General features: G+C 40.7%; 1 protein-coding gene across 2 annotated transcripts; it reads right to left on the bottom strand.

The window, feature by feature from the left end:
* Positions 1-6075: 6075 nt before the first annotated feature.
* On the bottom strand, positions 6076-22872 carry IL1RL1 (interleukin 1 receptor like 1). 2 transcript variants are annotated; one of them, XM_032419983.1, is made up of 11 exons: positions 22797-22872; positions 21784-21980; positions 20870-21080; positions 19665-19839; positions 19410-19572; positions 17010-17081; positions 15447-15588; positions 14889-15034; positions 10094-10240; positions 8959-9126; positions 6076-6461 (listed from the first exon to the last, which is right to left on the bottom strand). In XM_032419983.1, the coding sequence occupies exons 2-11, from the start codon at positions 21842-21844 to the stop codon at positions 6076-6078; spliced, it is 1671 nt and encodes a 556-aa protein (XP_032275874.1). In that variant the 5' UTR covers positions 21845-21980; positions 22797-22872. The 2 variants fall into 2 exon arrangements, with proteins under 2 accessions (XP_032275874.1, XP_032275875.1); XM_032419984.1 differs by lacking the exons at positions 6076-6461; positions 8959-9126; positions 10094-10240 and having other exon boundaries at positions 14741-15028.
* Positions 22873-25387: the final 2515 nt, after the last annotated feature.

Genomic DNA, 25387 nt, shown 5'->3' with positions numbered 1-25387 from the left:
AACCCCCCCAGTTTGCGGTGTTCCTCGGTGGGGAGTACGCCCGGTTTCGGGCCCTTTGGCTCCAGGGTGCTTCTGGTCTGGGGCGCCCCTCGCAGCGTGCCAGGGATATGGACTCCTCCACCTGGGCGCCCCGCCTCTGAGTTCCGGGAGCCGCTCGATCGCGGGGGCGACGGCACGCAGCTGGAAAATCCGGCGCCTCGCCCTTGCGCCGAGGTAGACTGTGGGCCCAGCCGCGCGCCGCGAGTTTCGGGAGCTCCCGGGCGGTGGGCGGTGTCCGAGGGACCTGCCGGGCCCCGGGCGCTCGGTGCTGCTCCTTGCGCACCCTACAGGCCCGCCGAGAGGTTTGCACTAGAGTTAGGTGGGGAGGGAATCAGCCTCCACTGGGCAGAGGGGCACTGTCTTTGGTTAAGGGGAAGGAGCCGGGGAGGGCTGCAGACAGGAAAGAGGCCAAGGAAGAGCCCCAAAGACAGAGGACGGTTCCCTGAGGTCATCCAAAGTGAGGAGGACGCCATTCTCTGAGGCACTCAAGTCTCAGATCTGTGCTGAGGCCTTCTGCTTAGGTTGGGGGGGGGGGGTGTTCTTTCTTGGGAAGTAATAGAGAGGGGGCAGAGGTGTTGAATTGAGATTTTAAATTGTTTAGAAGAAAAGGAGGGCAAAGGAGAACATGTGTTTCAAAGTTTTTATAGTGTGGTAGAACTCAGGATACATTTTTAGACTGGTCTGTAGTAGGATCTTTCCAACAAGAGTGAAGAATGAAACCCATGACAGGGAGAGGGTTTAATGAGACAGTGATTTTCATCCTTTTTATTCAGTCAAAATAGTTCATCATATAATAAAAGAGAAAGATCATACAATTATCTCAATAACACAATAAGAACAAGCATTTGACAAAATTCAATACCCTTTCTTCATTGATAACACTAGGAATACTGAAAATAGAAAGGAACATTCCTAATCTAATAAAGAACATCTATAAGAAGCCTGCAGGTAACTTCATCATTAATAGTGAAACACTTTGCTTTTTTCTAAGATGGGAAACAAGATAAGGATGTCGTCTCTCACCGGGGACAATCGTTTTTGTAATAAGTAAAGAAATAAAAATAGAAGGCATACAGATTGGAATGGAAGAGATACAACTACAGGTTCTGACAGAGGGCATAATTTTATGTAGATCGCCCTTCGAAATTTACAAAAGAGCTGCTGGAAGTCAAAAGTGAGTTTAGCATGATCCTGGAATAAAAAGTCAATCTACAAAAATCAATTATAATTCTATATACTAGTAATGGAAATTTGAAAAATGAAATTTCTTAAAAATACCATTTACAATACCATAAAAATTCAAATACTGAAGTATAAATCCCTTGAAACATGTGCAAGATGTCTACCATGAAATCTACAAAATACTGCCGAGAGAAATGAAAAGACATAAAAAGGGAGGGATATACCATGTTTATGGATTGGAAGATTCATTGTTAAGATATCTATTCTGCACAAACTGTGGAGTTTATAGAGTCTATACATTTTAGGCTCTATAGGTTATAGAGTCTATATTTCTCATGCAATCCAAATCCCAGGAGGAATTTTCAAAAAAAAATTGAGAAGTTGTTACTAAAATTTATGTGAAAATGCAAATGACCTAGAATAGTTAGAACAATCTTGGGAAAAAAGAACAAAGTTAGAGGACTTATGCCAACTTATTGAGTAAGGCAACACTAATCTTGACAGTGTGATATTTGCATGAGCATATAAATGGAAAATAATAGAAAGTAGAGTAATAGACCCACACATATATAGCCTATTGATTTTTGACCAGGCACCATGTCAATTCAATAAAGAAAGAGAAGTCTTTCACAAGTGTTGTGGAGCAACTGGCATCTCTATGGGAGAAAAAAAAAATGAAGGTAGACACTTACCTCATCCTATATGCAAATATCATAGATCTACCCCACCATAGACCTAAATATAAAATCTGGAACCATGAATATTTCATAAAGATACACGGGAGAATATCTCCAGACCTTGAAGTTAAAAAAAAAAAAAAACTTAGATAAGACACAGAAAACGCTAACCATATAAGGAAAACTGATCAATTTAGTGTTATCAAAATTAAAAACATCTGCTAATACCATTAAAAAAATGAAGAGGTAAGAAGGTAAACCTGGAAAAATTGTCACCTTACATCTATCTGAAAAGGAATTTGTATCCAGAATATATAAAAAATTTCCACACATCAACAACATGAGAAACAACACAATTTTAAAATGCGTAGAAGATTTTACTTTCACTGAGTGTTACATGAATCTTCCTGGTGAATAAGAGCATGAAAAAGTTTCAACATCATTAATCATCAGACAACTGCAAATTCAAACCACAATGAGATTCTTTTAACACCCACTGAAATAACTAAAATTCAAAGAAACCTGACAGTACCAATCATCGGTGAGGAGTTGGAACAAGAGCGGTCTTGTACATGACTGGAGAAAAAGTAAAATGGTACAATTAGTTTGCCAATTTGACGATTTCCTAAAAGGGACCACTCCTCGGTATCAAGCCAAGAGAAATAAGAGCACATGTCCACAAGAATGTTCACAGTCTCCATATTCACGATAGGTACCACATGAAACAACCCATACGTCCATCACCAGGGAGAGGTTAAACTGTGTACAGCCACACAATGGGATACAACTCAGTAACACAGAGGAACAAAGTATGGACACATGCAAAACATGGATGCATCTCCAAAACGTTATGTTGTGTGGAAGTAGGGAGTCCCAGTAATCCCTGTCTGACTTTATTGGTAGAAATTTCAAGATCTCACAAAATTAATCCATGGAGATAGAAATCAGAACATTGTTTGCCTCTGAGGAAGGGGAGGGATTGGCTGGGAAATGGCAGGATGGAACTTTCCCGGGGGGTGATGGAAATATTTGTTTTTTTTTTTTTTAAGATTTATTATTTATCCCTCTATTTTAGAGAGAGAGAGGGCATGAGTAGGGAGAGGGGGAGAGGGGGAGAATCTCAAGCAGACTCCCCACTGACTGGGGAGCCTGACGTTGGGGCTCGATCTCATGACCCAGGAGGTCATGACCTGAGCCAAAATCAAGACTCAGATGCTTAACTGACTGAGCCACCCAGGCTCCCCTGATGGAAATATTTCTACTGGGATGGCAACTACACGGGTATGTGTTATTGTCAAGACTCGTCAAACTTAGGATCTACATTTTATCGTATGCAAATTTGACTAGAGTAAGGGCAATTCCTTGTGTTTTTATAATTCACCAGAATTTTTACCAGGGTCCTATGGTAGACACCCCATTGGTTTTGGCTGAGTTCATTCTATTCATGCTACCTTGTGTGGTAGGTGAAGCATCTGTTACTCTCACCGCACAGATGAAGAAACCGGGAGAGCTCAGTGGTGCCAGAGAAGCCAGACTTCTGGCGGTTCTGCAGCCTCTCTGTGAGCATGCACTTGGAATCAGCCTCCTGGAGCTGAGAAAGCCCTCAAAGCTCTTCTCCTCCATCCTCCCACGTTTTAGTTGCAGAAACTGAAGCTCAGGTAACTTGGGAGGTGATGTGTAGGTTTGGGAAAAGAAGTGCTGGAGAAGAGAGCTCAGCAATGTCCGAGTTTGCCCTGGGGCCGGCTCTGTCTGGGTTCTGTGAAGTGTTTCCCTCCTCCCTCTGGGTTTCCTCAGTAGATTCAAACCCCATAAGGTCAATAAGGAGTGTGCCTGATTCCCCTGTGTACCCCTCTACAGCCTTTCTTCTCCCTGCCCTTCTCAAGGAGATATTCAGCTCGTGTTCAAAAAATGCAAGCGCTAAATATTTGCAAAGCAGCTTACAATATAGACAGTTAAAATATATTTAAAAATAAAATATGTCAAAAACAGGGAAGAGATTATTAGAACTTCCTTGTTATATCCTACATACTTGCTGGAGAAAGAGCCCAAATTTGGCTCTATGCGTTCAAGTAGCTAAAGTAAAGAGGAAAATAAAATCAGTTCCAAAATTCTCTATGTCCACAGATCAAAAAAAGGTCTGTAAGTCTTGGTGGGTGGGGAAGCAGGATTAAAGGCACATCTCTTCCTGATGGTATTACTCACGGTCACACAGCTGGTTGATAGCAGAGGATGGCTTGTTGATTCCAAATTATGTGATGTTAACTGATCAACTAGAGGGCATCCTTCCCACAGGCTAATTGTTTTAGTAGTTCAATAAAATCAAATATCACCATATAAAAGCACAATAACCAACCAGAGTAGAGGAACCAGATTTAGCAAATAAAAATAGAAGAGTCCCAGCTAAATTTGAATTTCAGATCAATTTCAGATGAAATTTCATTCTTTGAATTCAACTGATGTCTTGTATTTTATCTGGCAACCTTAATCTGGGGAGTATAGATTTAGATTATACCGTATATAGAGGGATGGGTAACTACAGATCCTCTAGGCAACCTTACAGAAATTTCTTTTCAGGCATTGAATGACAGTTCAAAATTACACTCTTTGCCGAGGGTCTGGTGTGTAGTTTTCTTTTGCAGTTAAATCCCAAATCATAGGGGCGCCTGGGTGGCTCAGTAGGTTAAACGTCTGCCTTTGGCTCAGGTCATGATCCCAGGGTCCTGGGATAGAGGTCCCATGTCTGGCTCCCTGCTCATCAGGGAGCCTGCTTCTCCCTCTCCCTCTGCCATTCCCCCTGCTTGTGCTTGCTCTCTCTCTCTCTCTGTCAAATAAATAAATAAAATCTTAAAAAAAAAAAAAAAAGAAACCCAAATCATACACTTTTTAAAGCAGCTCAGCTGAGGGTAGGATCTCCATCCACTTGTAAAATCTGAACTCTGACAGGACTCCCAGGCCGAGAAGACACTGCTGAGTTCTGGATCCACAGTGGGACTCTGTGGCCCCTGAGGGCATTTGAACTCCTTTAGGGAATTAATGGGAGTGGACTTGACCGTGCAGCTTACCTTCACTTTTGCCAAATGGTTCTGCCAAAATGCCCTACTGATTTCATAGAAATGTCACAACAAACCAATTCCTCAAATTGAAAAAAAAAAACTTATAATTGGGAAATCTAAGATATACTGACATGGTCATTGAAGAATTACTTATAGTGATGGCCATTTAAATTCAACACAGCTCAGATATACAACGATAACTAATGAGGCACATCAGCTGTGGCACAACCATGAAATAGAATTCTATGAATATTTAAAATGTTAAAATTTAAGTGACATATCAAATATTTTTATCATGATAGAAAATAGAAAAAAATGTAAAACTACATGTTGTGTGAGCTCAGCTACATAAATGGTATGTTTCAGCACAAATTCAAATTTTTTTCAAATACAAATTTACCACGTTTAAAAGTCATTATCTTAGGATGATGGATTTATTGATAATTTTTGCTGTTTTCTTCTTTCATATTTTCTGTTCTTCTGTAACTTTTAGAGTGAGAAAAAACATATTTCTAAAGAGAATGAACATCTCTGTAAGAAATTTTAGAACCGCAAAAACTTGATTATAATGGTAACCGGGTAAGTCCCTCCAATAACATCAACAACATTGGGATGATAAAACCTAGCATCCAGTCAAATAAAATGTAATAAATTCTGGTCTGTTGGGAACGAGATGCACTGCTAATATTCTGCTTGTGGGAATCTGAGTGTTCTTCAAGGTTACATGAAAATTTAGCTCTAACACTTCCAGTTTGAAGTTCCAAAGTTCCACATGTAGAATATTGACAAGGGATCAAGAGCAGGAGAACAGGAAAGAGAGAGAAAGAGGAAAAAAGCATAATGAAAAGATCCTAGGCCACATGGAGAAAAACCAGCAAAAGGAGAAAAGGAAGGAAAAGTGGGGTGAAGAGAGGGGGATGGAGGATAAAAATTTCTGGACATTTTGCATCCCCCCAGAATCAGGAAAATGGAAGTAAAGTTGCTAGATGAAACTGGAGGCCTGCACACTCGACATCCCCACTCCTCATGGCTCTGCTCCGGTGTCCTGTCCAGTGGCTTCATTCAGAGAGGAAGAGTTCAGGTCAATGGAAATCGGGTGCATTATCAACACATCAAAGCAAACCTTACTGCCCTTGGGCACTCAGGGAAGCCAAACTGGTTGTCTTCCCTGGCGGTTTGTATGGCACAGGCATGTGGTACCTCACGTGCTTCCAGAATTTGGAATTCAGGGACTGTTTGTTGGCCATGTGGTCTTCCCTCCACTTGATGGTACCTTGCACTTCCACGAGATGCTTGAGGGAATCTTGAAGCTCCCCAAACTGCAGTCCACCGGGCTTGCTCAGAGCCTCCAATTCTATAAGAATCACCTTGGAGTCATTCTGGATGAGGGCGCTGTGCAAGGCGATCTCCTGCTCGTAGCCAAACTCCCTGCTTTGCACCATCTCAGGAGTCAGGATAAAAATCTGCCGCCGACTCTTTCGTATGTTGCTTTCCACTGCAGTGGCTGCATCTGGAAATAAAAGACAAGGATCACATTTCCTGTTGCTGCATTTTTAAGTCTAATGCTTTGATCATAAATGTTCTGAACTTAAAAAACAAAACAAAACATTATGGTTTCAGTCTGGGAGGACATTCTGACACTGATCAGTTCTTTATTCAGGAAAGGGGGAATGGGCTTGGATGGACAACCTGTTATGTTCGACTTACCCCTCTTGCTGTGAGCACATCAGTCCCAAGCCCCTCTTCCTTCCCAGGTAGATCAGTCCTAACTAAAACAGAGTCCTTGGAGTTAAATGGCAGCTACGTAGAGATATTTAGTGGGAGAATTAGAATTCAAGTTCATTAGCTACATATTATCTTCTTAGAATATTAGCTTATGTGTTTTACAAGGGCTTAGTACTTTCATTCTTAGGAACCCTTGCTCCTCTGAACTGATTAAAGTCTCTAAGGGTGTCCTGGAGTCATGTCATTCCCCAATATCTCTATTTGAGAAGCTGATTTGATCCAGACTAGAAAAATCTTAAGGAAGACCAGATCCCCTTATCAAGTTAGAGTTTATATAGCATCAACTCCATAGTGATGGCAGGTAACTTCTGGGCAGACTTAGAAAGAATGTGTAAAATATTCAGCTCTCACAGCAAGGAGGGAACAGAGACAACAAAGAAACGCAACCATGAATGAAACCACTCCAGATAATCTCAGAGGGTGGCAGCTGAAAGACTGCCAAACCTTGTAGTGTGAACTAGGGAAATAAATGTCGAATAGTGCCAGGTAGAGACCTCAGGATCCTAACAGAAAACTTGACACACTCAAAAGGACTGACTTAAGAGAGGTTAATGAAAGGACAATTTATAAAAGATGTGGGCAGAGCCAAGGGAAATCAGTGAGAGGTGCCTCAGGACCCCAGCAGGGGAAATAATAGGGAGGCATTACCCTCCTCCAGGTGTGAAGGGGAGGAAACAGTTATGGAAGCTAATGAATATAAAGGCAGCTAAAGAAGCCCGTGTCCCAGGAAAGAAGAGCCCAGCTACCCTGGCAACCTCACGGGATGTCTGCCTCTGAACTCCTGCCAGTGCTTCCATCAGCCAAACCCAGCAGGGGCGTGATGGATTCCATAATGACCAGCCCCACAGGGCCACTGGATGGAGCGGGGCGCAGAGTGGATTTGAAGGAGCAAACTTCCGGAAGGTAACTATCATGGGAAGAAATACACTGATGCAGTCAGTCATGAACTCTTCCGAAGGGACGAATGAAGTTGGATGTTGTTTTGTTAGATCTGATCTTACTTTGGTTAAAGTAAGGTCAGAGGACATCCTTGAGGGAGGGGACGTGGGAACGTTCCCCAGTGAAAAACAGCACAATGCAAGCCACGCAAGCTTGGGCCTCAGCGAGCTGGCATTCACGTTGGGCTGGAGGGAGGTAGAACTAGAAATGAGGGCGATGGATCTGAGACAAAAGTGATGAAGAGTTTGCAGCCAGATGTGGCAGGTGGTGTAACATCGCAAACAGCTGGGGTCCCTCCAGCTTCCTGAGCAGTTGTGTAACATGAAAAGAGCATTTGAGCACTGCTACTCATTTCTCTCTCCTGGAATGAGTAGCCGGAGGGAGACCTGGAGGAGAAAGAAAGCCTCTAGAGAAAACTTGGATTCCATTTTCCTGAATTGTTCATTTTACAAGTCTCCCCTACCATTGTGGGATGATTAACATTGCCCAAATATTCCAGGACAAACCAGATTCACCTGCTGTGTGTTCCTTTAAATCTATAGATGCTTGAATCCCTCTTTGCAGTGGAAATGCCAGTTTAAATTCACAGTCTACTAAGCATTAACTTTAGTGGACTTACCCTCATGATGATCCTGCTTCACTCACATTCCAAACACTTCCTGCTCTCTGAGGAATTCGAGAAGAGCTATAAGGACAGCTCATGGGTACTTGACATAAATATAGAGGGAGGAGGAGAACAGCTACTGAGAGGCCAGAATTGTGACAAACTGTCAAAGGTACATGAAATCGACTAGGAATACTAAGAAACAGAAGACAGCTCTAGTGGTTGTTGTGAGAATATACATTTGCAATGTTTCTCCAATACAAGGAAAATCATAAAGACTCTCTGAATCCTTGCAAATATTTTAGCCAATGCCTCTGGATATTAGAACAAAATTCTTTGTTTTTTGAGTCTTCTTTTGGCTCATCTAGAGAGAATTAAGATATATGTCAGTTATCCTAGTGGTGGACATGGGAGGTCAAATAGGGCAGTGCCTTGCTCAATCCACCTAGCTGTGTCTTCACATCACTGATACTCTTGTGAAGACCTCATGATCAGGTTGGCCATGGGAGCAAGAGGAACAAGAATAAATATCTCCTTCTTCTGGAGAAATATTTAAAAACTCTGGTCTTAAGACCTGGAATAATGATTGTCCTATCCCCAACATAGGGATAAGAGCACCTATCTCTTGGCCTTCTGATAAATGTGAATTTCTGTCCTTAATGTATGTTGATGGCTTTACCTTCTCCAGGTAGCAGATCTCTCCCATAAATGCATAAGTTATAGCCACATTTATTTTCAAGAACATCAGGCAGAATCTGGTGAACAAAGTGCCCCACGGCATTGGCCCTCTTGGGACTATTTTTATAGTTCCGTGGATAGACGACATAAGCATCATAGATCTTTCCATCTGAAAATGAGGTCAAGAAGTACAACTTTATTACTTGGCTCTGAAAATTCCCATTTGACTCTTCCTAGACATTCTTCACTGAATTTTATTGTTGTTGGTGCATGTATCCTATCTCCCAAAATATTCTAAAATCCAGAGATGGTGACAACAATCTACCACTACCAAATATTATCATAAAATCAATCTTAATCCCAAATTTCCCCCCTTTACTGCCTCAGACTGAATGGTTGAGAATAGGCAAGAGCCAGTCCAGTTTAGCACAGACCATATTGTCAAATTTAATTTACAATTTATTGGTAAATATTTATTGTCATGGATAAGGAGTCTTCTGTTGTTTGGAGTAGATCTCAATTTTAGCTATTGTTTTCCCCTAACCTAGGAAGTGAAAATGCGAAAGGAGAATCAAATAATTAGCCCTAGTTGATTGGACCATATGGAAAATGTAAAGTATATCTGCTTCCAAAGGAAAGAATGTTGTCTGATTTAGCAGGCATAAATGTATTCTTTCATGTGTATACTCATGTACATAGGTAGGACTCTTTATGGAGTGGGCTTTCTGGTAAAATACACCTGCATTCTGATGGCCCTTTCTAAGCTGTTCACATCTGGAAAGCAGGAACACTTTTGTTAATGTTTTGAATTCCATAAATTTTTACCAATACACATTTTCCAAAATGTTTAAACTTTTCTGGGCTTGGGCTGATTCTGTTCTTGATTTAGTAGGAACAGCAAGCCTATTGGGGAAGAAATTTGAGCTGTTGAGATGAATCTCAGAACCATAAGGAGCAACAAAAAAGGCTAGAGAACGGCCTCAAAGTGGACTGAAAAACAAAAAGATCTGCCAACAATATGTTAGCAAGCAAAATCTGGGTTTAGTAGCATAGCTATTAAGAGATCAACAGACAAGTAACCAACAGCCATTATGGATCCTTTTCTTTTGAAGAAAAAGGTGAAACTTGCCACTTACCATTCCTAGTTTTGTAAGGTCTAGCTATCTCTCTCCAGAGCAGAATAACCTCAATCCAGAACACTTTCAGCGTTATCACCATGACATTGATTAGCATTAACAAGGTGCTAAATCCCGCCAGTATGTAGTAGATGCTTTGCTGGTCATCTATTCAAAAGATAAGGGGAAGACAAAAATGATCACTATTATTACTAGAACAAGGTAAAATAAACAAATGCATGTCTGCCGACCTCCACTGGGAGTACAAGAGACTCATACAAGAGATGCCTACCTGGGATTTTCATGGCTGCTTTGAGAATCACTAATTGAACATTTGTTGAGCGCCTACTCTGGGTAAGGCAGCAGGCTAGGCATTGTAGGGGATTCTCAAAGCATAAAAGGTGTCGAGGCAAATGTAAACTTCACTAAGATAGGAGGTAAACATGTAATTTGAGCTGGCAGAGGCTTTTAGGAGTGCTCCCTCCATGCCAGGCTGGGCAGTGGAGCCTTCCTGCAGGAGGAGGGAAGTATTATAGAACCGCAAAACAAGGAAAATGTACTCCTGGCAAGAGGGGCTGCTGTGAGCCCGAGGGCAGAGATGTGGTGTGTTCTCTGAGGAACTAGAGTAATCTAGTGTGTGGAATTAGTGGAAGACACAATAAGAAATGTGGGTCAGGGTTAGGTTCTGACCAGACTTGAGGCTCCCGTTAAGGCATTTTCCCTTTATTCGGGAAGGTTATGGGAGCCACTGAGAAGTGTTGAGTGGGGTGTTAACAATGAAAGGGGTTGACAAGCAAGATTAATTTGAAGGTAGGGGAATATTTGTCTCTGTGAGAAGAGACCATAATTACTTAGAGGAAAATGGACGGGAAGTTTCTGCAATACTTGTGGTGAAAGATAAGGAGGGTTCAAACTCATGTAATAATGAGAAAGGAACGGATACACCTGGTGTTGGGGCATTAAGGAGAACAAATCAAAAGGTCTTGGGGTCTTACTGCATTGGAAAGCAGGGAAGAGACAGGGGCCGTGTAAGTCTCTAAAGCATAATTGATGGAGAAGTCAGATTACTGGGGTTCTAGGTTCTAAACACACCCCTCTTCTCATCACTGAACTGTGTCCCGTACTCACTGTTGCGCAAAGTGCATACACGAGATGGTTCCCGATTTCAAGGACTTGTAACGGATATGTACAAATTGAATACAAGAGTTGTACTCATTAATGGTATTTTTGGCTGTCTTAAGTGTACTTCTCTCTTTAGAATTAACTATCCTCTTACAAGTAGTTCCACTTAAAGATGACCATGACGAGAATCTCAAAGGAGATTTGTCTCTTATAGCGTTCTCCCTGCATTTTTTGTCTGAAGTCTCAAAGCAAGGGGGTCCCAGTCTTTCCATAGAAAATCATTCATCCATATTCACAGATTCCTCCCATAGCTCATCAGCATCCTGAGTATCTAGCCCTGTGAATCAAGAATGGCCAAGGTGAAGAGATTCAAAACCAGGGGGCGATGGAGGAGGCCTGTTACTGGAAATTGGCAGAGAGCTTACTATCTGCACTGTCATCAATTTAAATGATAAATACTCCCTAAGGAAAGCATTTCAACAGGATTTGCCTCCAGGTCACTCTCTCTAAAAGTCTTATCTGGGGGCACCTGGGTTGTTCAGGTGGTTAAGCGTCTGCCTTTGGCTCAGGTCATGATCCCAGGGTCCTGGGATCGAGGCCTGCGTCGGGCTCCCTGCTCCACGGGAGGCCTGCTTCTCCCTCTCCCTCTACTGTTCCCCCTGCTTGTGCTCTCTCGCTCTCTCTGTCAAGTAAATAAATAAAATCTTTAAAAAAAATAAAATAAAAGTCCTATCTGGATACCCTCTGGAACCCACATTTCTGGTGAAGTAACTGCACATATGGCTGGCTGCCTCCACTGGGAGGAAAGAAGTTAATCCAAGACAGTAAAGAAAGTTGAAGTTCAATATCTTTCTGTTCATGACTTTATATCTGTATAAATAACTCTGTATGTTATTGTAACTAATGTAACTAAACATTAAATACTTTCTGAAAGTGTTTATAAACAGGAAAACACTGCCTAAGTTTGAGTCCTGGCTCTAACTCTAATTTGGTAAGTTCTTCAACCTCCTCTTGCTTCAGTTTCCTCATCTGCAAAACTGGATGATAGTAACAGTCTCTTCCTCATGGAATATTGATCAAATAAATAAGAAATGAAATGGAAAATATTTAGACAGGTCCAAAGGAAACAATGAATAAATGTGTACTACTGTTATTATGAGTGTCAAATATTTATTTAATCATGGGAACATAAGCTTTTAAAGTTCTTGTTGTTGAAATTCGAGATAATGTAATTTATTTTGTGATGAGAAATAAAGGAATTCACTGTGACAATTAAACTGCTGTAGCAATAGTTTTTGTTTAATGTACACAGTTGTCAAAACAGAGTGTAACCATGTTATTTGAAGAAAACCAGGGGAAGGGTAGCACATACAAATAAACTAGAAGGAAAAAAGTCACGAAGTACATGTAACATGAAAACAATTCCAATACACAGGTCATCAGAGAACATTCATAAAGTGACAACGTAAGCAAGGCATGGGGACATCGAGGCAATGGCAGCTCTGGCACGGGGGGCGGGAGGCGAGGGGCGGGGCACAGCTTCCACTCTCCTTGGGGATCCACTGTGCCAGCTACCACCACCAGACTGCCGTGATATTACATTATGATGTGGTCCATATGTCCTGGGGCGACTCCGTTATTACTGGTAGAAACCTGGCAACCCATGGAACTCGATAGCACTCAATGTCATGATTCTGTTTGTTTGATAAAAACTTATAAATCAGTGGTTTAAGTCTAAATTAAAGGAAAAATTCCAAGCACCACCTCAGGCAGAGACTTAACATGAACACATCAAATTGGTGGTCTGCTTATCTATCACTCCCAATTTTTTTTTCATCACATTGTACCTCTGTGTGTTTATCCAAATCAATCTGGGCTATATCCCACTTAGGGGTATAAACTGAGGGCTTAACTCTCCCTTTGGCTACGTGACAAACACATTAAATAATTTCCACGTAGTTGTGCATGGAGTGACAAGTGTAAAAATACCATATTTTTCTCCCCACCCATTTATACTAGATTCAGTGCTTCACCTAACAAACAAGATGTCTTTGCCTGGAAATGCAAACGGGGGAGGAAGTTGACAGGTGCTCAGGAAGGAAATGGTTGTAAAACTATTTTTGTTGACATCATTGCATGCAATGACATACCAAGGGAGTGGGAGGAAGAAGCAGTCTTCCCCCCCCGAGGAGGAGTATGTCATCACTGACACTGGTTAGTGATGTCTGGGTAAGGTGATGATTAAAAGCACAATGACTTTGGGGCGCCCAGGTGGCTCAGTCAGTTAAGCATCTGCCTTCGGCTCAGGTCATGATCCCAGGGTCCTGGAGTTGAGCCAAGGGCCCTGGGGTCAAGCCCCTGCATCAAGCCCCGTGTCGGGCTCCCTGCTTAGCAGGGGAGTCTGTTTCTCCCTCTCTCTCTGCCCCTTCCCCCACTCGTGCTCTCTCTCTCACTCTCTCACTCACTCACTCTCTCTCTCAAATAAATAAATAAAATCTTTTTTAAAAAAGCACAATGACTCTTAGATGGTCTTATTGCTGTTTCAGATTCTTTACAATGTGTCTTCTTGTTACCTGTACCCAAGACAGATCATTCTCTCCACCTTGCTTCCGTATGCTGCTGATTATTTGTGAAAGAGAATGTTACATTTTAAAAGATGATATATAGTGTCTGAACGTGATCTACTGAAGAGTAGTCAGTTTCCTATTTTTGTTATAATTATATTTTATTGCATCAAATTATAATGAAGTCATTAAAGGCATGCTAGATTCAGATAAAACTAACCAATTTGGCCTTTCCAAGTTACTGGGAAGGTTATCCACCCTAACAAACATAAATGTAAACTGTTGCTTTGTTGAATAATTAGGCCTTATAGCTAGAGCAATGGAAATGTACAAAAATCATTTTCCTTGATAACTTTGGTATGCGTTCATTTATTCATTCAACAAATTGTTATTGAGTGCAGGCTAGGTACCAGGCACTGCACTACAGACGGAGGCCACGAAGGTGGATGAGACGCCGTCCATGCCCTCATGGAGCTTAGAGTCACGTTCAGCAGACTCTCAGATTTTTTAAGTGTGATGAGTGTAGAGATAGAGACAGGGCCCTACAGGAACACCGGGAAGGAATATAGACTCCAAACTGGTGGCCAAGGAAGTCTCCTCACAAAAGGTGATACCTGAATTGCATGTTGAATAACAGATATAGTAAAGAAATGAGCTGAACTACCAGACTTCCCATGAGTTTTACCTACATTTAGATTGGTAGTTACCAGAGATAGGGGTGGGGGTGGGAGAAGTGGGTGAACAGGTTGTGTTTTCTTTTTTTAGTTTAAATACATTGAATCTTTAAAAAGACAGAAAAAGAAAGACATGTAGCCAAACAATGTATTTGGTGAAATAAATGATGGTTTCTATGTATAATGGGATACTGTGAAGCCAGGAGAGGAGAAGGGGTGGGAGAAGGGAGAAGAGTGAGGGGAGGAAGAAGGGGAAAGTAAAGCTGTAGAGAAGCAACTAGGGAAACCATACTACAAATGGTCAGTGTTCTTAAGAGGAGAAGCACATTTTACGAGATGGGCCACTTCCATTGTCTTGAGAGCCACACTCCAACACATTGTTCTCTAAGAAAATGATTTCAGCTTACAGTTCATGCAGCTACCTCGGGTGACCAAAGTCTCAGGAACACTCCTTACTTGGACTTCTCCTCTTTAGTCTTATGGTGTGCCGTATCGAACCATGCAAACTCTGAGCCAGACATTCATACTTCAGGGATAAATCCTCCTCTCTCACATCATCTATTCTTAAAATGGTGTTCTGACAAGTCAGCTCACTGCTAAAATTAAAAAGGGGACATGTTACTTTCAATGCTTACTTTGCTGTTGCGAATTGTGTGGGAGGAAAAGGGGATGTTTTAACCTCAATATAAAAATACCTTTGCTGCTCAGCGGGGAGTCTGCTTCTCCCTCTGACCTTCCCCCCTCTCATGTGCTCTCTCTCTCTCTCATTCTCTCTCTCAAATAAATAAATAAATAAATAAATAAATAAAAGGGGGCACCTGGGTGGCTCAGTTGGTTAAACGACTGCCTTCGGCTCAGGTCATGATCCTGGAGTCCCAGGATCGAGTCCCACATCAGGCTCCCTGCTCAATGGGGAGTCTGCTTCTCCCTCTGACCTTCCCCCCTCTCATGTGCTCTCTCTTTCTCTCTCTCATTCTCTCTCTCAAATAAATAAAAAAAAATTAAAAAAAATACCTTTGACTTTTCTCCTGTTCCTCTTGAATTCTTGCTTCACCAAAGTTCTGAACTATGGTTCCGTTCACCTTCCACCGGACACCAGCCATGAACCGAGAGCCTTTCCCAAAACAAGCAGAGCAGAGTATGTTTGCTGGTTTTCCTAGGTGAGAAGTGAAGAAATTCACTGGTAAAATTCAGTTCTGCCAATAGTAGTGCGTTCAATGTGAAAAAAATCATTGAACATCTGGTGTGTGCCGGGAACTGATTCCATTCCCCTCCCTTATCGTTAGCACCTCCCTCTCTGTCCCAGGCCCTCACCTTGCCTCCACCCCCTTCGTTCAGTTTGGAGGAAGCTCTGCTCCCACTTGCCTCTCATCTGCTGCGTAAACTAAGGAGGTAAATAACTCTGGCTTCATCAATCCCAGATTATAAGGTAGGGCTTCTTTTTAATCTAAATTGGAATTTCTTTGTAACTTCTTTCTTCCACATCTTTCTCCTTTTACTGAATTCTCTTCATCTTTCTGGAAGCTCCTTGGTTGGTAAAACTGTGTTTTGCTGGACCCAGCTACAATCCCAGTATTGAATCGTTCAAGAGCACTCTCCATTATTACAACTCCTTTTACTTGAGGCTTCCTCCGCCCTGAGCTGAAAGCATGGGGGCTGCCCTCATGCCTGGGGACATGCATTTAGCCATCCCTTACTGAGCCCTTGGTTCCTGGGTCCAGAAGTATGCAGAGGGGTGAGGAATGCAGAGTGTCTCAGAAGGTGACAACAGCACACTCAAATGATTAAAATACAAGGTATTCTAGTCTTCTATAGAAAAACTGACTTGGGAATACAGAGGGAGAAGTCATTCTAGGGAGCAGGACTGCCATGCCATACGCGAAAATGGTTTCCTTGGACCTGATCGGATGGAGGTTCTCATGGCAGGCAAGGAGGGTGGCATTGGGGAGTGGTATTTGAGCTCACTGTTGAGAGATGAGAAGGAGGAACAACATGGACAAAAGCAAGAAAGAATGTGGAAATGCTGCCTTAATGAGTGTGACAACTGTGACGGGGTCAGCGTGGTGGGGACACGGGGCAGGTGGGGTTAACAGCTGCGGATGAGCCAGGATGTAGTGAGAACCAGTTCGTGAAGGGACTTATCTTATAGGCCAAGAACTTTGAGCTGTATCTCATTTCTGGTGGGGAACCAGAGAACACAGAGATGAGCAGAGTCGGAAAGCCTGGGTTATCCTTCTATCATAGATTAGTCACACCCCTGAGCATGTCATTGATCCTACCTGAGCCTAAGTATCCACAAGCATAAATTGGGAACAATGTCTACCTCCTGGAGAGAAGTAAGAATGAAGTAAAATGTACGTGTGAAAGCACCATGAGTTACAAGTACAATACAAATGTAAGTGCTGGGTATTCCTAATATTAGCAAGTGCCCAGGTGAATATTTCCACACATCACATTTCATTTAATCCCCAAGATCCATCGTGTTAACTGCCTGACCCATGCTTGGGGAATTCAGATCAAGAGTCATATGGAAGGATTCTCCAGGTAATATGTATAGCATTCTTAAAGTTTTCTTACCGATTTCCACTTCTTTTGTTTCATTTTGCGGAGGGGCTATAATTACTGGAAACCAAGAAAAGCTTTCCTCCTCTTAAATCAAAGACAAAGAGAATATAAATATTAAGATAGCATTGGATGGTGATCATTATAAAGCTTGTGTTTTCATATTTCTATCCTATTTCATGGCAATGTTTCTCAAATTTTTCTGACAATGACACACAGCAACAAATACATGCACACACACACACATACACACAAACGAAAAAGAAAACATTCAAGTAATACTTTCCCTTACTACCTATGATACTCTTTCATATTTCCTATTCTCTTTTATATCATTAAAACAAATGTTAATCCAACACATTAAATAAATTACATGACCTGGCAATTGCTAGAAAACCACAGTTCTACAGAATAAGCACAGCACTACAGGAAGGAAGATTTCAACAGTCCCATGAAACAACAGCATATATAAGGTACTTAACAAATGCTTGTTGAATGAAAAAAAAAAGCCCTATGACCATGATAAATATATAGGTCCACACTTCCGCTCACAGAGTTTCACCATTGTGGAAATTCTGTGGCACTGATGCCTAGAGACAGTGAAGGGGGTTTTCTGGAGGACTGCTGCATTTCTACACTCCTTGATTCTCATTTATTTCAGAATAGTGTGATGCTAAGGAAACCCTGACTCCTTATAGATTTGATACCCTTGGTGGTGAGGTATTTCACCACCAATAGGTTTTATAGACTTTAACATTTGAAAAACACTCTTTAGAATCAAATTATCTACTTGAGGTCATTGATAATGTAGAAGGTATTGCAAGCCAGGATTGTGTGAAAGGTGAAATGGAATGGTGTCACTTACGTCAAGAGGTTTTGAAATGGAGCCAGGAGGCCATTAAGGAGATGGGCCCCATGTCCTCACTGGTAGAACCATGAACTTTTGAACTAGTGAGACTATAAATATTTCAAGAATGAGCCCAAACATCTGCAACTTGGTACAATAAGAGACTTGCTTGTGATAGCCTTAGTCACCAATTATATTAAATGAAGGTTAGCTTTCTACTGCTAATACCCATTAGAATTATTTGTAAACGATGTCTACATGCATTCCCTCTTTGCTTTAAAATCCCCCGACTTTGCTCCCTAGTGGGACACTAGTTGGGTTGCTACCCAAATCTGTGTACCCCAAATTGCAATTATTTGATCCCAAATAAACAGTCTTGCTTACTTATTGCCTCCTGATAACTTTGGGTTGACAATTAAAAACCACCCAACAATATCTATCTATCCCTTTATAGAACTTCTCACTAAATTTCTAATCCAGTTAGTTATATTAGAGATTAAATAGATTTTTTTCTACTTACAGAACTTCTGACAACAAATTGGGAGAAGGAAAGTTAATCTGGCTCGGCGAATACTTATGTTGCCATCCAAAAAAAAGTTTATTAAGTTAGGATTCAGATCATGCCATCTTTGAAAAGTTTAAGTCATAGAGGAGAGAACAGATTTGGCTTTAGATTAGTAGTGTAAACTCCCTCTAAAATTCCTGAGATCTTGATAGCACATTTAAAAAAGCTCTTTGCTCTGTTGTAGAGAATGTGCAAGATGAGATGAAGCTGGAGGACATCTCAGGGAGGACCATGAAGTATAGTCGTGCCCCTGATCCCCGGTTTTACTTTTCCGGGTTTCAGTTACCTACGGTCAACCTCAGTCTGAAAAGATTACATTGAAAATTCCAGAAATAAACAACTCATAAATTTTGAATTGCTCACTGTTCTGAGTATCATGATAAAATTTCACAGTGCCCCACTCTGTCCCATCCAGGAAATGAATCGTCCCTTTGTCCAGCAGATCCATACTCTATCTGCCACATGCCCTTTAGCCACTTAATAGCTATCTTGGTTATGAGCAGACTGTCACGGTATCCCGCTGCTTGTGTTCAGGTAACACTATTTTACTTAATAGTGCCCCAAAAGCACAAGAGTAATGATGCAGGCAATGCAGAAAAGCCAGAGAGAGGCCATTGAGCACTTCCTTGAGGTGAAAAGGTAAAAGCTCTTGACTTAATAAGGAAAGACAAAAACATCATATGCTGAGTTTGCTAAGATCTATGGTAACTTTTATTACAGTATTTTGTTGTAATCATTCTGTTTTATAATTAGTTATTGTTCCTAATCTCTTACCGTGTCCAATTTATCAATTAAACCTTATCATAGGTATGTATGGGTAGGAAAAAACATAGTATATATAATGTCAGTACTATCCCCTATTTCAGGCATCCACTGGGAGTTTGGGAATATATCCCCTGCAGATAAGGGGGTCTGCAGTCTAGGAAAATCAACAAGAAGGGCACAATTCCTCCCACATTATTTTTTTTTCAAATATTGTATTTTGTTAAATTCAATAGCTTACCTTTCATGACGAATGATCTGGTTGCCGTCACGCTGTAATTGAGTCCATTTTCATTGTGCATAAATTTGCACGTATAATAACCTGCGTCCTTGCTAGTTGCATTGTCAATCAGCACAAAGGTCTTGTGTATGTGATACCTTGGCCCGTGAAGAGCTTTACAATTCTGCAATGAAAAATTCCATTCCATTTTCAGTGACTCTTTACTTGCACCTGTTTTGTGTAATTTTCATCCATTTCCCCCAAATGTCCTTTTACCTTAAACCACTCAACAGGTGCTGTCCAATTGTAGAGGTCAATTGTAGGACAATATATTTTGGAATTTTTTTCTGATCCACATGTTGTTGAATATATCAGATGATCTGGAATATTGCATTCTGGTTGTTTTTTATATATGGTGACGTTTACATATCCAATCTTATTGAAGGTAGGACTATTAAAATAAGTCAAACGATTTAAAAAGTTACTCAGGATTATGAAATGAAATGACTTCATCCAATTCTAAGCTTTTACTTAATATTCCTTTTTTTTTTCTTCAAACAACTGATGTACAGGGGCTGTTTTCTTATTTAAAAACATCTATAAAAATCTAGAGTTTTAAATACTTTTTGTGTTGCATTTGAGATAAAACATAACCCCTGTGGTAGCCCTGAAAATGACTCCCTCGCCATTTCTTTATACACTAGATCTCCTTTTCATGCCAAGGATATTACAAAGATAAGTGGTATTTATTGAAAGCTTTCTATGTACCATTCATGGTGCTAACATTTCATTATTTTATTCTCATAAGGATGCTTTGAAGTAGGCTATATTATCATATGTATTTTACAGATAAGGACAGAGAGGGACAGAGAAGTCACTTGTTGGCATCACACAGCCAACTAGTGACAGAACATGAATTTGAAACTAAAACTGGTCTGACCTCAGAACCTAGGCACCTAACTATACACATCCTGCATTTTGATGTAGTTCATCTGACATATTGTATGTACCAAATACAGGGACAAGATCAAAACATTTAGGGTAAGTAATTTGCAGGCACACAATCTTATACAACCCTCTTCAGCTTACCTCTCAGGTTTAAGGCACTGGTGAGAGCCCTTTTGCACCCACTACAGGCCTCCTTGATGCCCAACATCTAGATTACTGGGTCTTTTTGCTGGTTTGTTCTTACTTCCAGCCAAAGTGAGTGATTGTTCTCAGTTCTCTTGGTCACTAGGAAATCTAGGTCTTTTTCTAATTGGACTACAAATTAATTCTTGCCATTCTACCTCTAAGTAGTTCATAATCATGCAACCCCAACCTGTTGGTGTTCCTAGAAGTACTCTTCTATTCAAACCATTTTATAAATTCAGCTGTCCCACAAAGGTCTAGAAAGGAAAGGAAAGGAAGGACAGCTCACACCATCAATTATCAAAGAAAAGGGAACAAGCCAAAGATTATGGTGGCTGCCTGGTTAATACCTTCTGATAATGCAACTATAAATTCCAGAATCATTGACTTTGGAAGGGAGAAACTTCAGACGTTCCCCCGAGGCCAATACACGATTTCTTTTCTGGGTGGTTATACTTTTGTTGGTTTTTGAGTAATACCAATCCACAGGGTATCGAGACTTTCCTTGCCTAGGACATCTCACAATTAAAGCCTCATTTTCCAGGCCCCAGGATGATTTGCCTGCAGATACAAAAAACAAACAAACAAACAAAGCATAAATGGGATCCTGAAATGATCATAGAACAACATTATAATTCTTATATTCTATCCTTCTAGGATTAAATATAGAAAGGACCATTTTTGTGACACTTTCATTGAGAAAGAATAGTAAATGATGAAGATCTTCTATGAAATGTTCTACTGGGTACCACAGATTAGTGCATCAACTTGGAGCTAACCCTCCGACATTGCTTTAGTGAGAAAGCAGCCACATCTCTCTCTCTTCTATGTGCAGGCAGCAGGTTAAATTTTGATGTATTTAAATAGGTAAAACTAAAATTATGATATATTTGTTGTGAAGAATCTGTCCTGACAGATTAATGATAAAGAATGACTGCAGAGCATAAATGAATTTTCCAGGAACAACCAGAAGCAAGCAGTTTAAAACAGGGCAAATGATGGGGCGCCTGGGTGGCTTAGTTGGTTATATTAAGCCTCTGCCTTTGGCTCAGGTCATGATCTCGGGGTCCTGGGATCGAGCCCTGCGTTGGGCTCCCTGCTCAGCTGAGAGTCTGCTTCTCCCTCTCCCTCTGCCATTCCCCACAGCTCATGCTGCCTCTCTCTCTCAAATAAAAAATAAAATCTTTAAAAAAAAAAAAGTCAAGTGTTTTTGGAATTACTTAATTTTAAAATTTTACAATTTTAGTTGAAAAGCAGTACTTACTAAACTTAGCTGCTGTGGAATGTACGAGAATTGTTAAAAGTGCCAAGACCCAAAGTCTCATTCTCAGCTTATCAATCCAGAGCAAGTGTTGGTGATTGATTGTTGAGATTATTCAAGGTGAATCCGTGACATATGATGGTGAAGGTCTCCCCTAGGAGGTTGATGGTTTACAGCAGGATAGAGTTTCAAAGTCTCTACTGAAACATAAATCATACAAAATCACAAGCAAAATATTTATTGTCATGATTTTTACTTATTCAATACCCCTGCAGGAGAACTAATCAATCAACAGGTATTTATTAGGTATAAATATGTATAACAGCAGGATTTCAGACATGAAACATTGCATTTATTCCTACTGAAACTTTGGGCCATGTAGGGCTTACAATAGTCACCCTATTTCATAGTATCATGAGAATGTACTGGAAGAAGCTGAATTAGGAGGAAAGAAAACTAGTTTCTATTTTTGAAACAAATTAAAGCTATAAAATTCAACAGACCCTGGAAAATACAATGTTATAAATGCCAAGGTAAAACCACAGAGAGCCACACAGGCTGGGGGCTGCCTGCATGCCTGTGTGACCCACATGCAGGCGTACACACACATAGTCATCACAGAACAACTCAAAATATAGGAAAGTGACGGGTCGAGCGTTAATCATTAAGTAATTGCCCTAGACACAACGCCAAACCCTCAAAAATGTGTCCCCGCTTCCACTTGTCCCCAAGGTTCACCAGAGTTTCTCTGAGAATAGTCGGAGGTCTGTGAAAAATATTACGTGTTTTTCTTTTTCCTTTCACCAAGAGAATCATTTAACTAGATGGTTTTTTCTTAAAAAGTCAGGGAAGGGATTGAGCTAATACAGAAACTAGCAAATAGAACAATAGACACAACAACCCTAAACAGACTTCAAGAAAGCACATTTCCTCTAAACATCAATTACTGGTACTTTTCTTATTATATGTATGGAAAAGTTTTTATTATAAACTTTAGATAAGTAATTGATGCTTACCCAAACTGAAGGATGGAAGGGAATGAACTCCAAGTCCATGGCTGAGCTAAGAATAGTTTCCAACTCTTGTGATTTCTGCCCCTGAAGTCTCCTCAGGTGCACGCACTCTCTCCTTTTGAAGGGGAGACACTCAAAGGCATCCTGCAATTCATCACTCCACCCACACTGAAACTTGATTTTTAGTCATAATTCATGACTTGTTCAAAAATATTGGTGCATCATGTCCCGAGAATTCTTGACCTTGGTACATAAATATTTAAACATAAGGACAACACTGAGTAATCCCTCTAGATGAAGCAATCAAACCAATCTCCCCTTATTTTAGCATCAGTTTCTTTAGCTAAATAATGCTTGCTGTTTACTGCCCTTATATTATTACTCATTGGGTTCTCAGTGATCTTGAAGTCCTGGGGCCTTGAGTCTGCCTTTCCAGATATCTCTCAACATTTCATTTGGCAAACACTAGCTAAACGAGCTCATCCAGCTTTGGCAGCTTTTGTGCAAAGAGTTCCAAAAACGAATGAGGGGGCAAGCAATGAGAAGTAAGCCAGACTTTACAGAGGTTTGTAAAGGCTCTGCTTATGGTCCAGAATGTGACACAGTCTTGTCCAAAACCAGGTTCCCCCAGCATGTCAGCTCCTCCAATATAAGTCCCTGTAGGGACTCAGATCAGTTTGGATGGAAAAGGGCAGTTTTTCTAAGGAGTTCAGGAGCATAGAGGGAAACTATGAGTAAGAAGGCTACCTCAAGGGGGCTGTTAGGAAGACCATAGCCTTCAACTCTCAGACCCCATGTAAAATGAATGTTAATTGCAAAGTTAGATTTTAGCTATGCATAGCTGGAATGACTCTATCACGAGTAAATTCAATTCACTTTTAAAACTTACCACATCTCCGAAGGATTCAGGGACTAATTGCAGACCCGTGCAATAATGTAATAATAGCGAAGCTTTATCTAGAACTCACTCCATGCCAAGATCCAGTCCTAGGTGACTTACATGTATTAACTCCTTCACTGTCACAATACCCACGGAGGCAAGCACTATTGTCATAATGCCCGTTTTACAGATAAGGACACTGAGGCCCAGAAAAGTTAAGCAACTTGGCTGAGTTACATACTGCTAAGAGATAGAACCCAAGCAGGCTGGCTCCAAAGGCTAGATGCCTAATCATGAGGTCACACTGCCACTGGGTGAGCAAGGTGAAGTGCTCTTGAGCAGGCATGCCCATCTGCTTGGGGATTCAGTCTTAGTTTGGACATCAGTCATGTGCTCTGAGAGGAAGAAATACAAAGTCCTGTCATGGCTAGGAGATTTACCATGACATGTTTGGTGTCAATTTGAGGAATTGGGTCTGCTTATCTCTAGTCTCGATTTAGTTGTCCAAGCTCTTATTATCAAGATCATATGAGTTTCATGATGAGACCACAGAATCAGGAGCAGGTGAACTGGGAACAGTGCCCATGGCATGGTTAAACTCTGGATAGCATTTTGTTAAATAAAATAATATGAACTTGAACATTCTTATACTTGAATATGAACTTTTATTTTGCACACTAAAATATCTTTCAAAAAGCTTGATTAAATGTAGGCATTTCTTCATGAGACTAGACCACATTTCCATGGGTTTCCTAGTTTCAGATAAGATTTCTTAGTTAAAAATCAGGCTTCAGTTAGAATGTTAACATGATCCTGAAACCTGGCAGAAACATTTCGTAAAATCTAATGATTATGGTAAGATAATCCAGTAATCCATTCAACGATTAAGTCCTTTCATTCAAAGTACTGAAGTACTTATCAATACCACTCAACTTTTACAGATTAAAATAAAACCCATGAGCTTTTTTTTTCCCCTTGAAAATCAACTAAAAAAGAGAAAAAAATAGAGAGTCAAATTTTCTTTCTTATAATTCTGGGCTGGGTTATTAAACAAAATAAGCTAGTCTAATTTCCCGAAAGCCTCTTTTTTATAAGCCACTTTGGCTTCTCACTACTATGACACCATCCAACATAAACATATAATGGTTCATAATAACTTAGACAAAATGTGAAAGGCAAGGGTTTCTAACTAATAAATACAACAGAGATTTTGATTCCTGTCAAGTTAAGAAGAAAGCTTTCAGTGTCTGCTTGTTTCTCTAGCAGATACCTTCTTCTTAAGATTTCTCAGAACTACTCTTCATTTTAAAAATTAATCTCACTTAGGAGCACTTGGGTGGCTCAGTCATTAAGCGTCTGCCTTCGGCTCAGGTCATGATCCCAGGGTCCTGGGATCGAGTCCCACATCGGGCTCCCTGCTCGGGGGAAGCCTGCCTCTCCCTCTCCCACTCCCCCTGCTTGCATTCCCTCTCTCGCTATGTCCCTCTGTCAAATAAATAAATAAAATCTTAAAAGAAAAATTAAAAAAATTAATCTCACTTAATTTGGCCATAACTTTGATCTGACTTTTGAGTTTGGCCATAATTTTCTTCAGATTTTAGATTATAGTTTTGAAATCTGGCATGTCCCTATTTATAATCTAACTCACTGACATTTCTGCCAAAAAATAAACAAAAACCAAAAGCCCTTATTTTCAGAGTAACAGCTAGCAACT

The sequence above is a fragment of the Phoca vitulina genome, unplaced genomic scaffold (genome assembly GCF_004348235.1).
Source record: "Phoca vitulina isolate PV1807 unplaced genomic scaffold, GSC_HSeal_1.0 scaffold22, whole genome shotgun sequence".
Taxonomy (NCBI): domain Eukaryota; kingdom Metazoa; phylum Chordata; class Mammalia; order Carnivora; family Phocidae; genus Phoca; species Phoca vitulina.
This window is presented reverse-complemented; position numbering and strand designations above follow the sequence as displayed.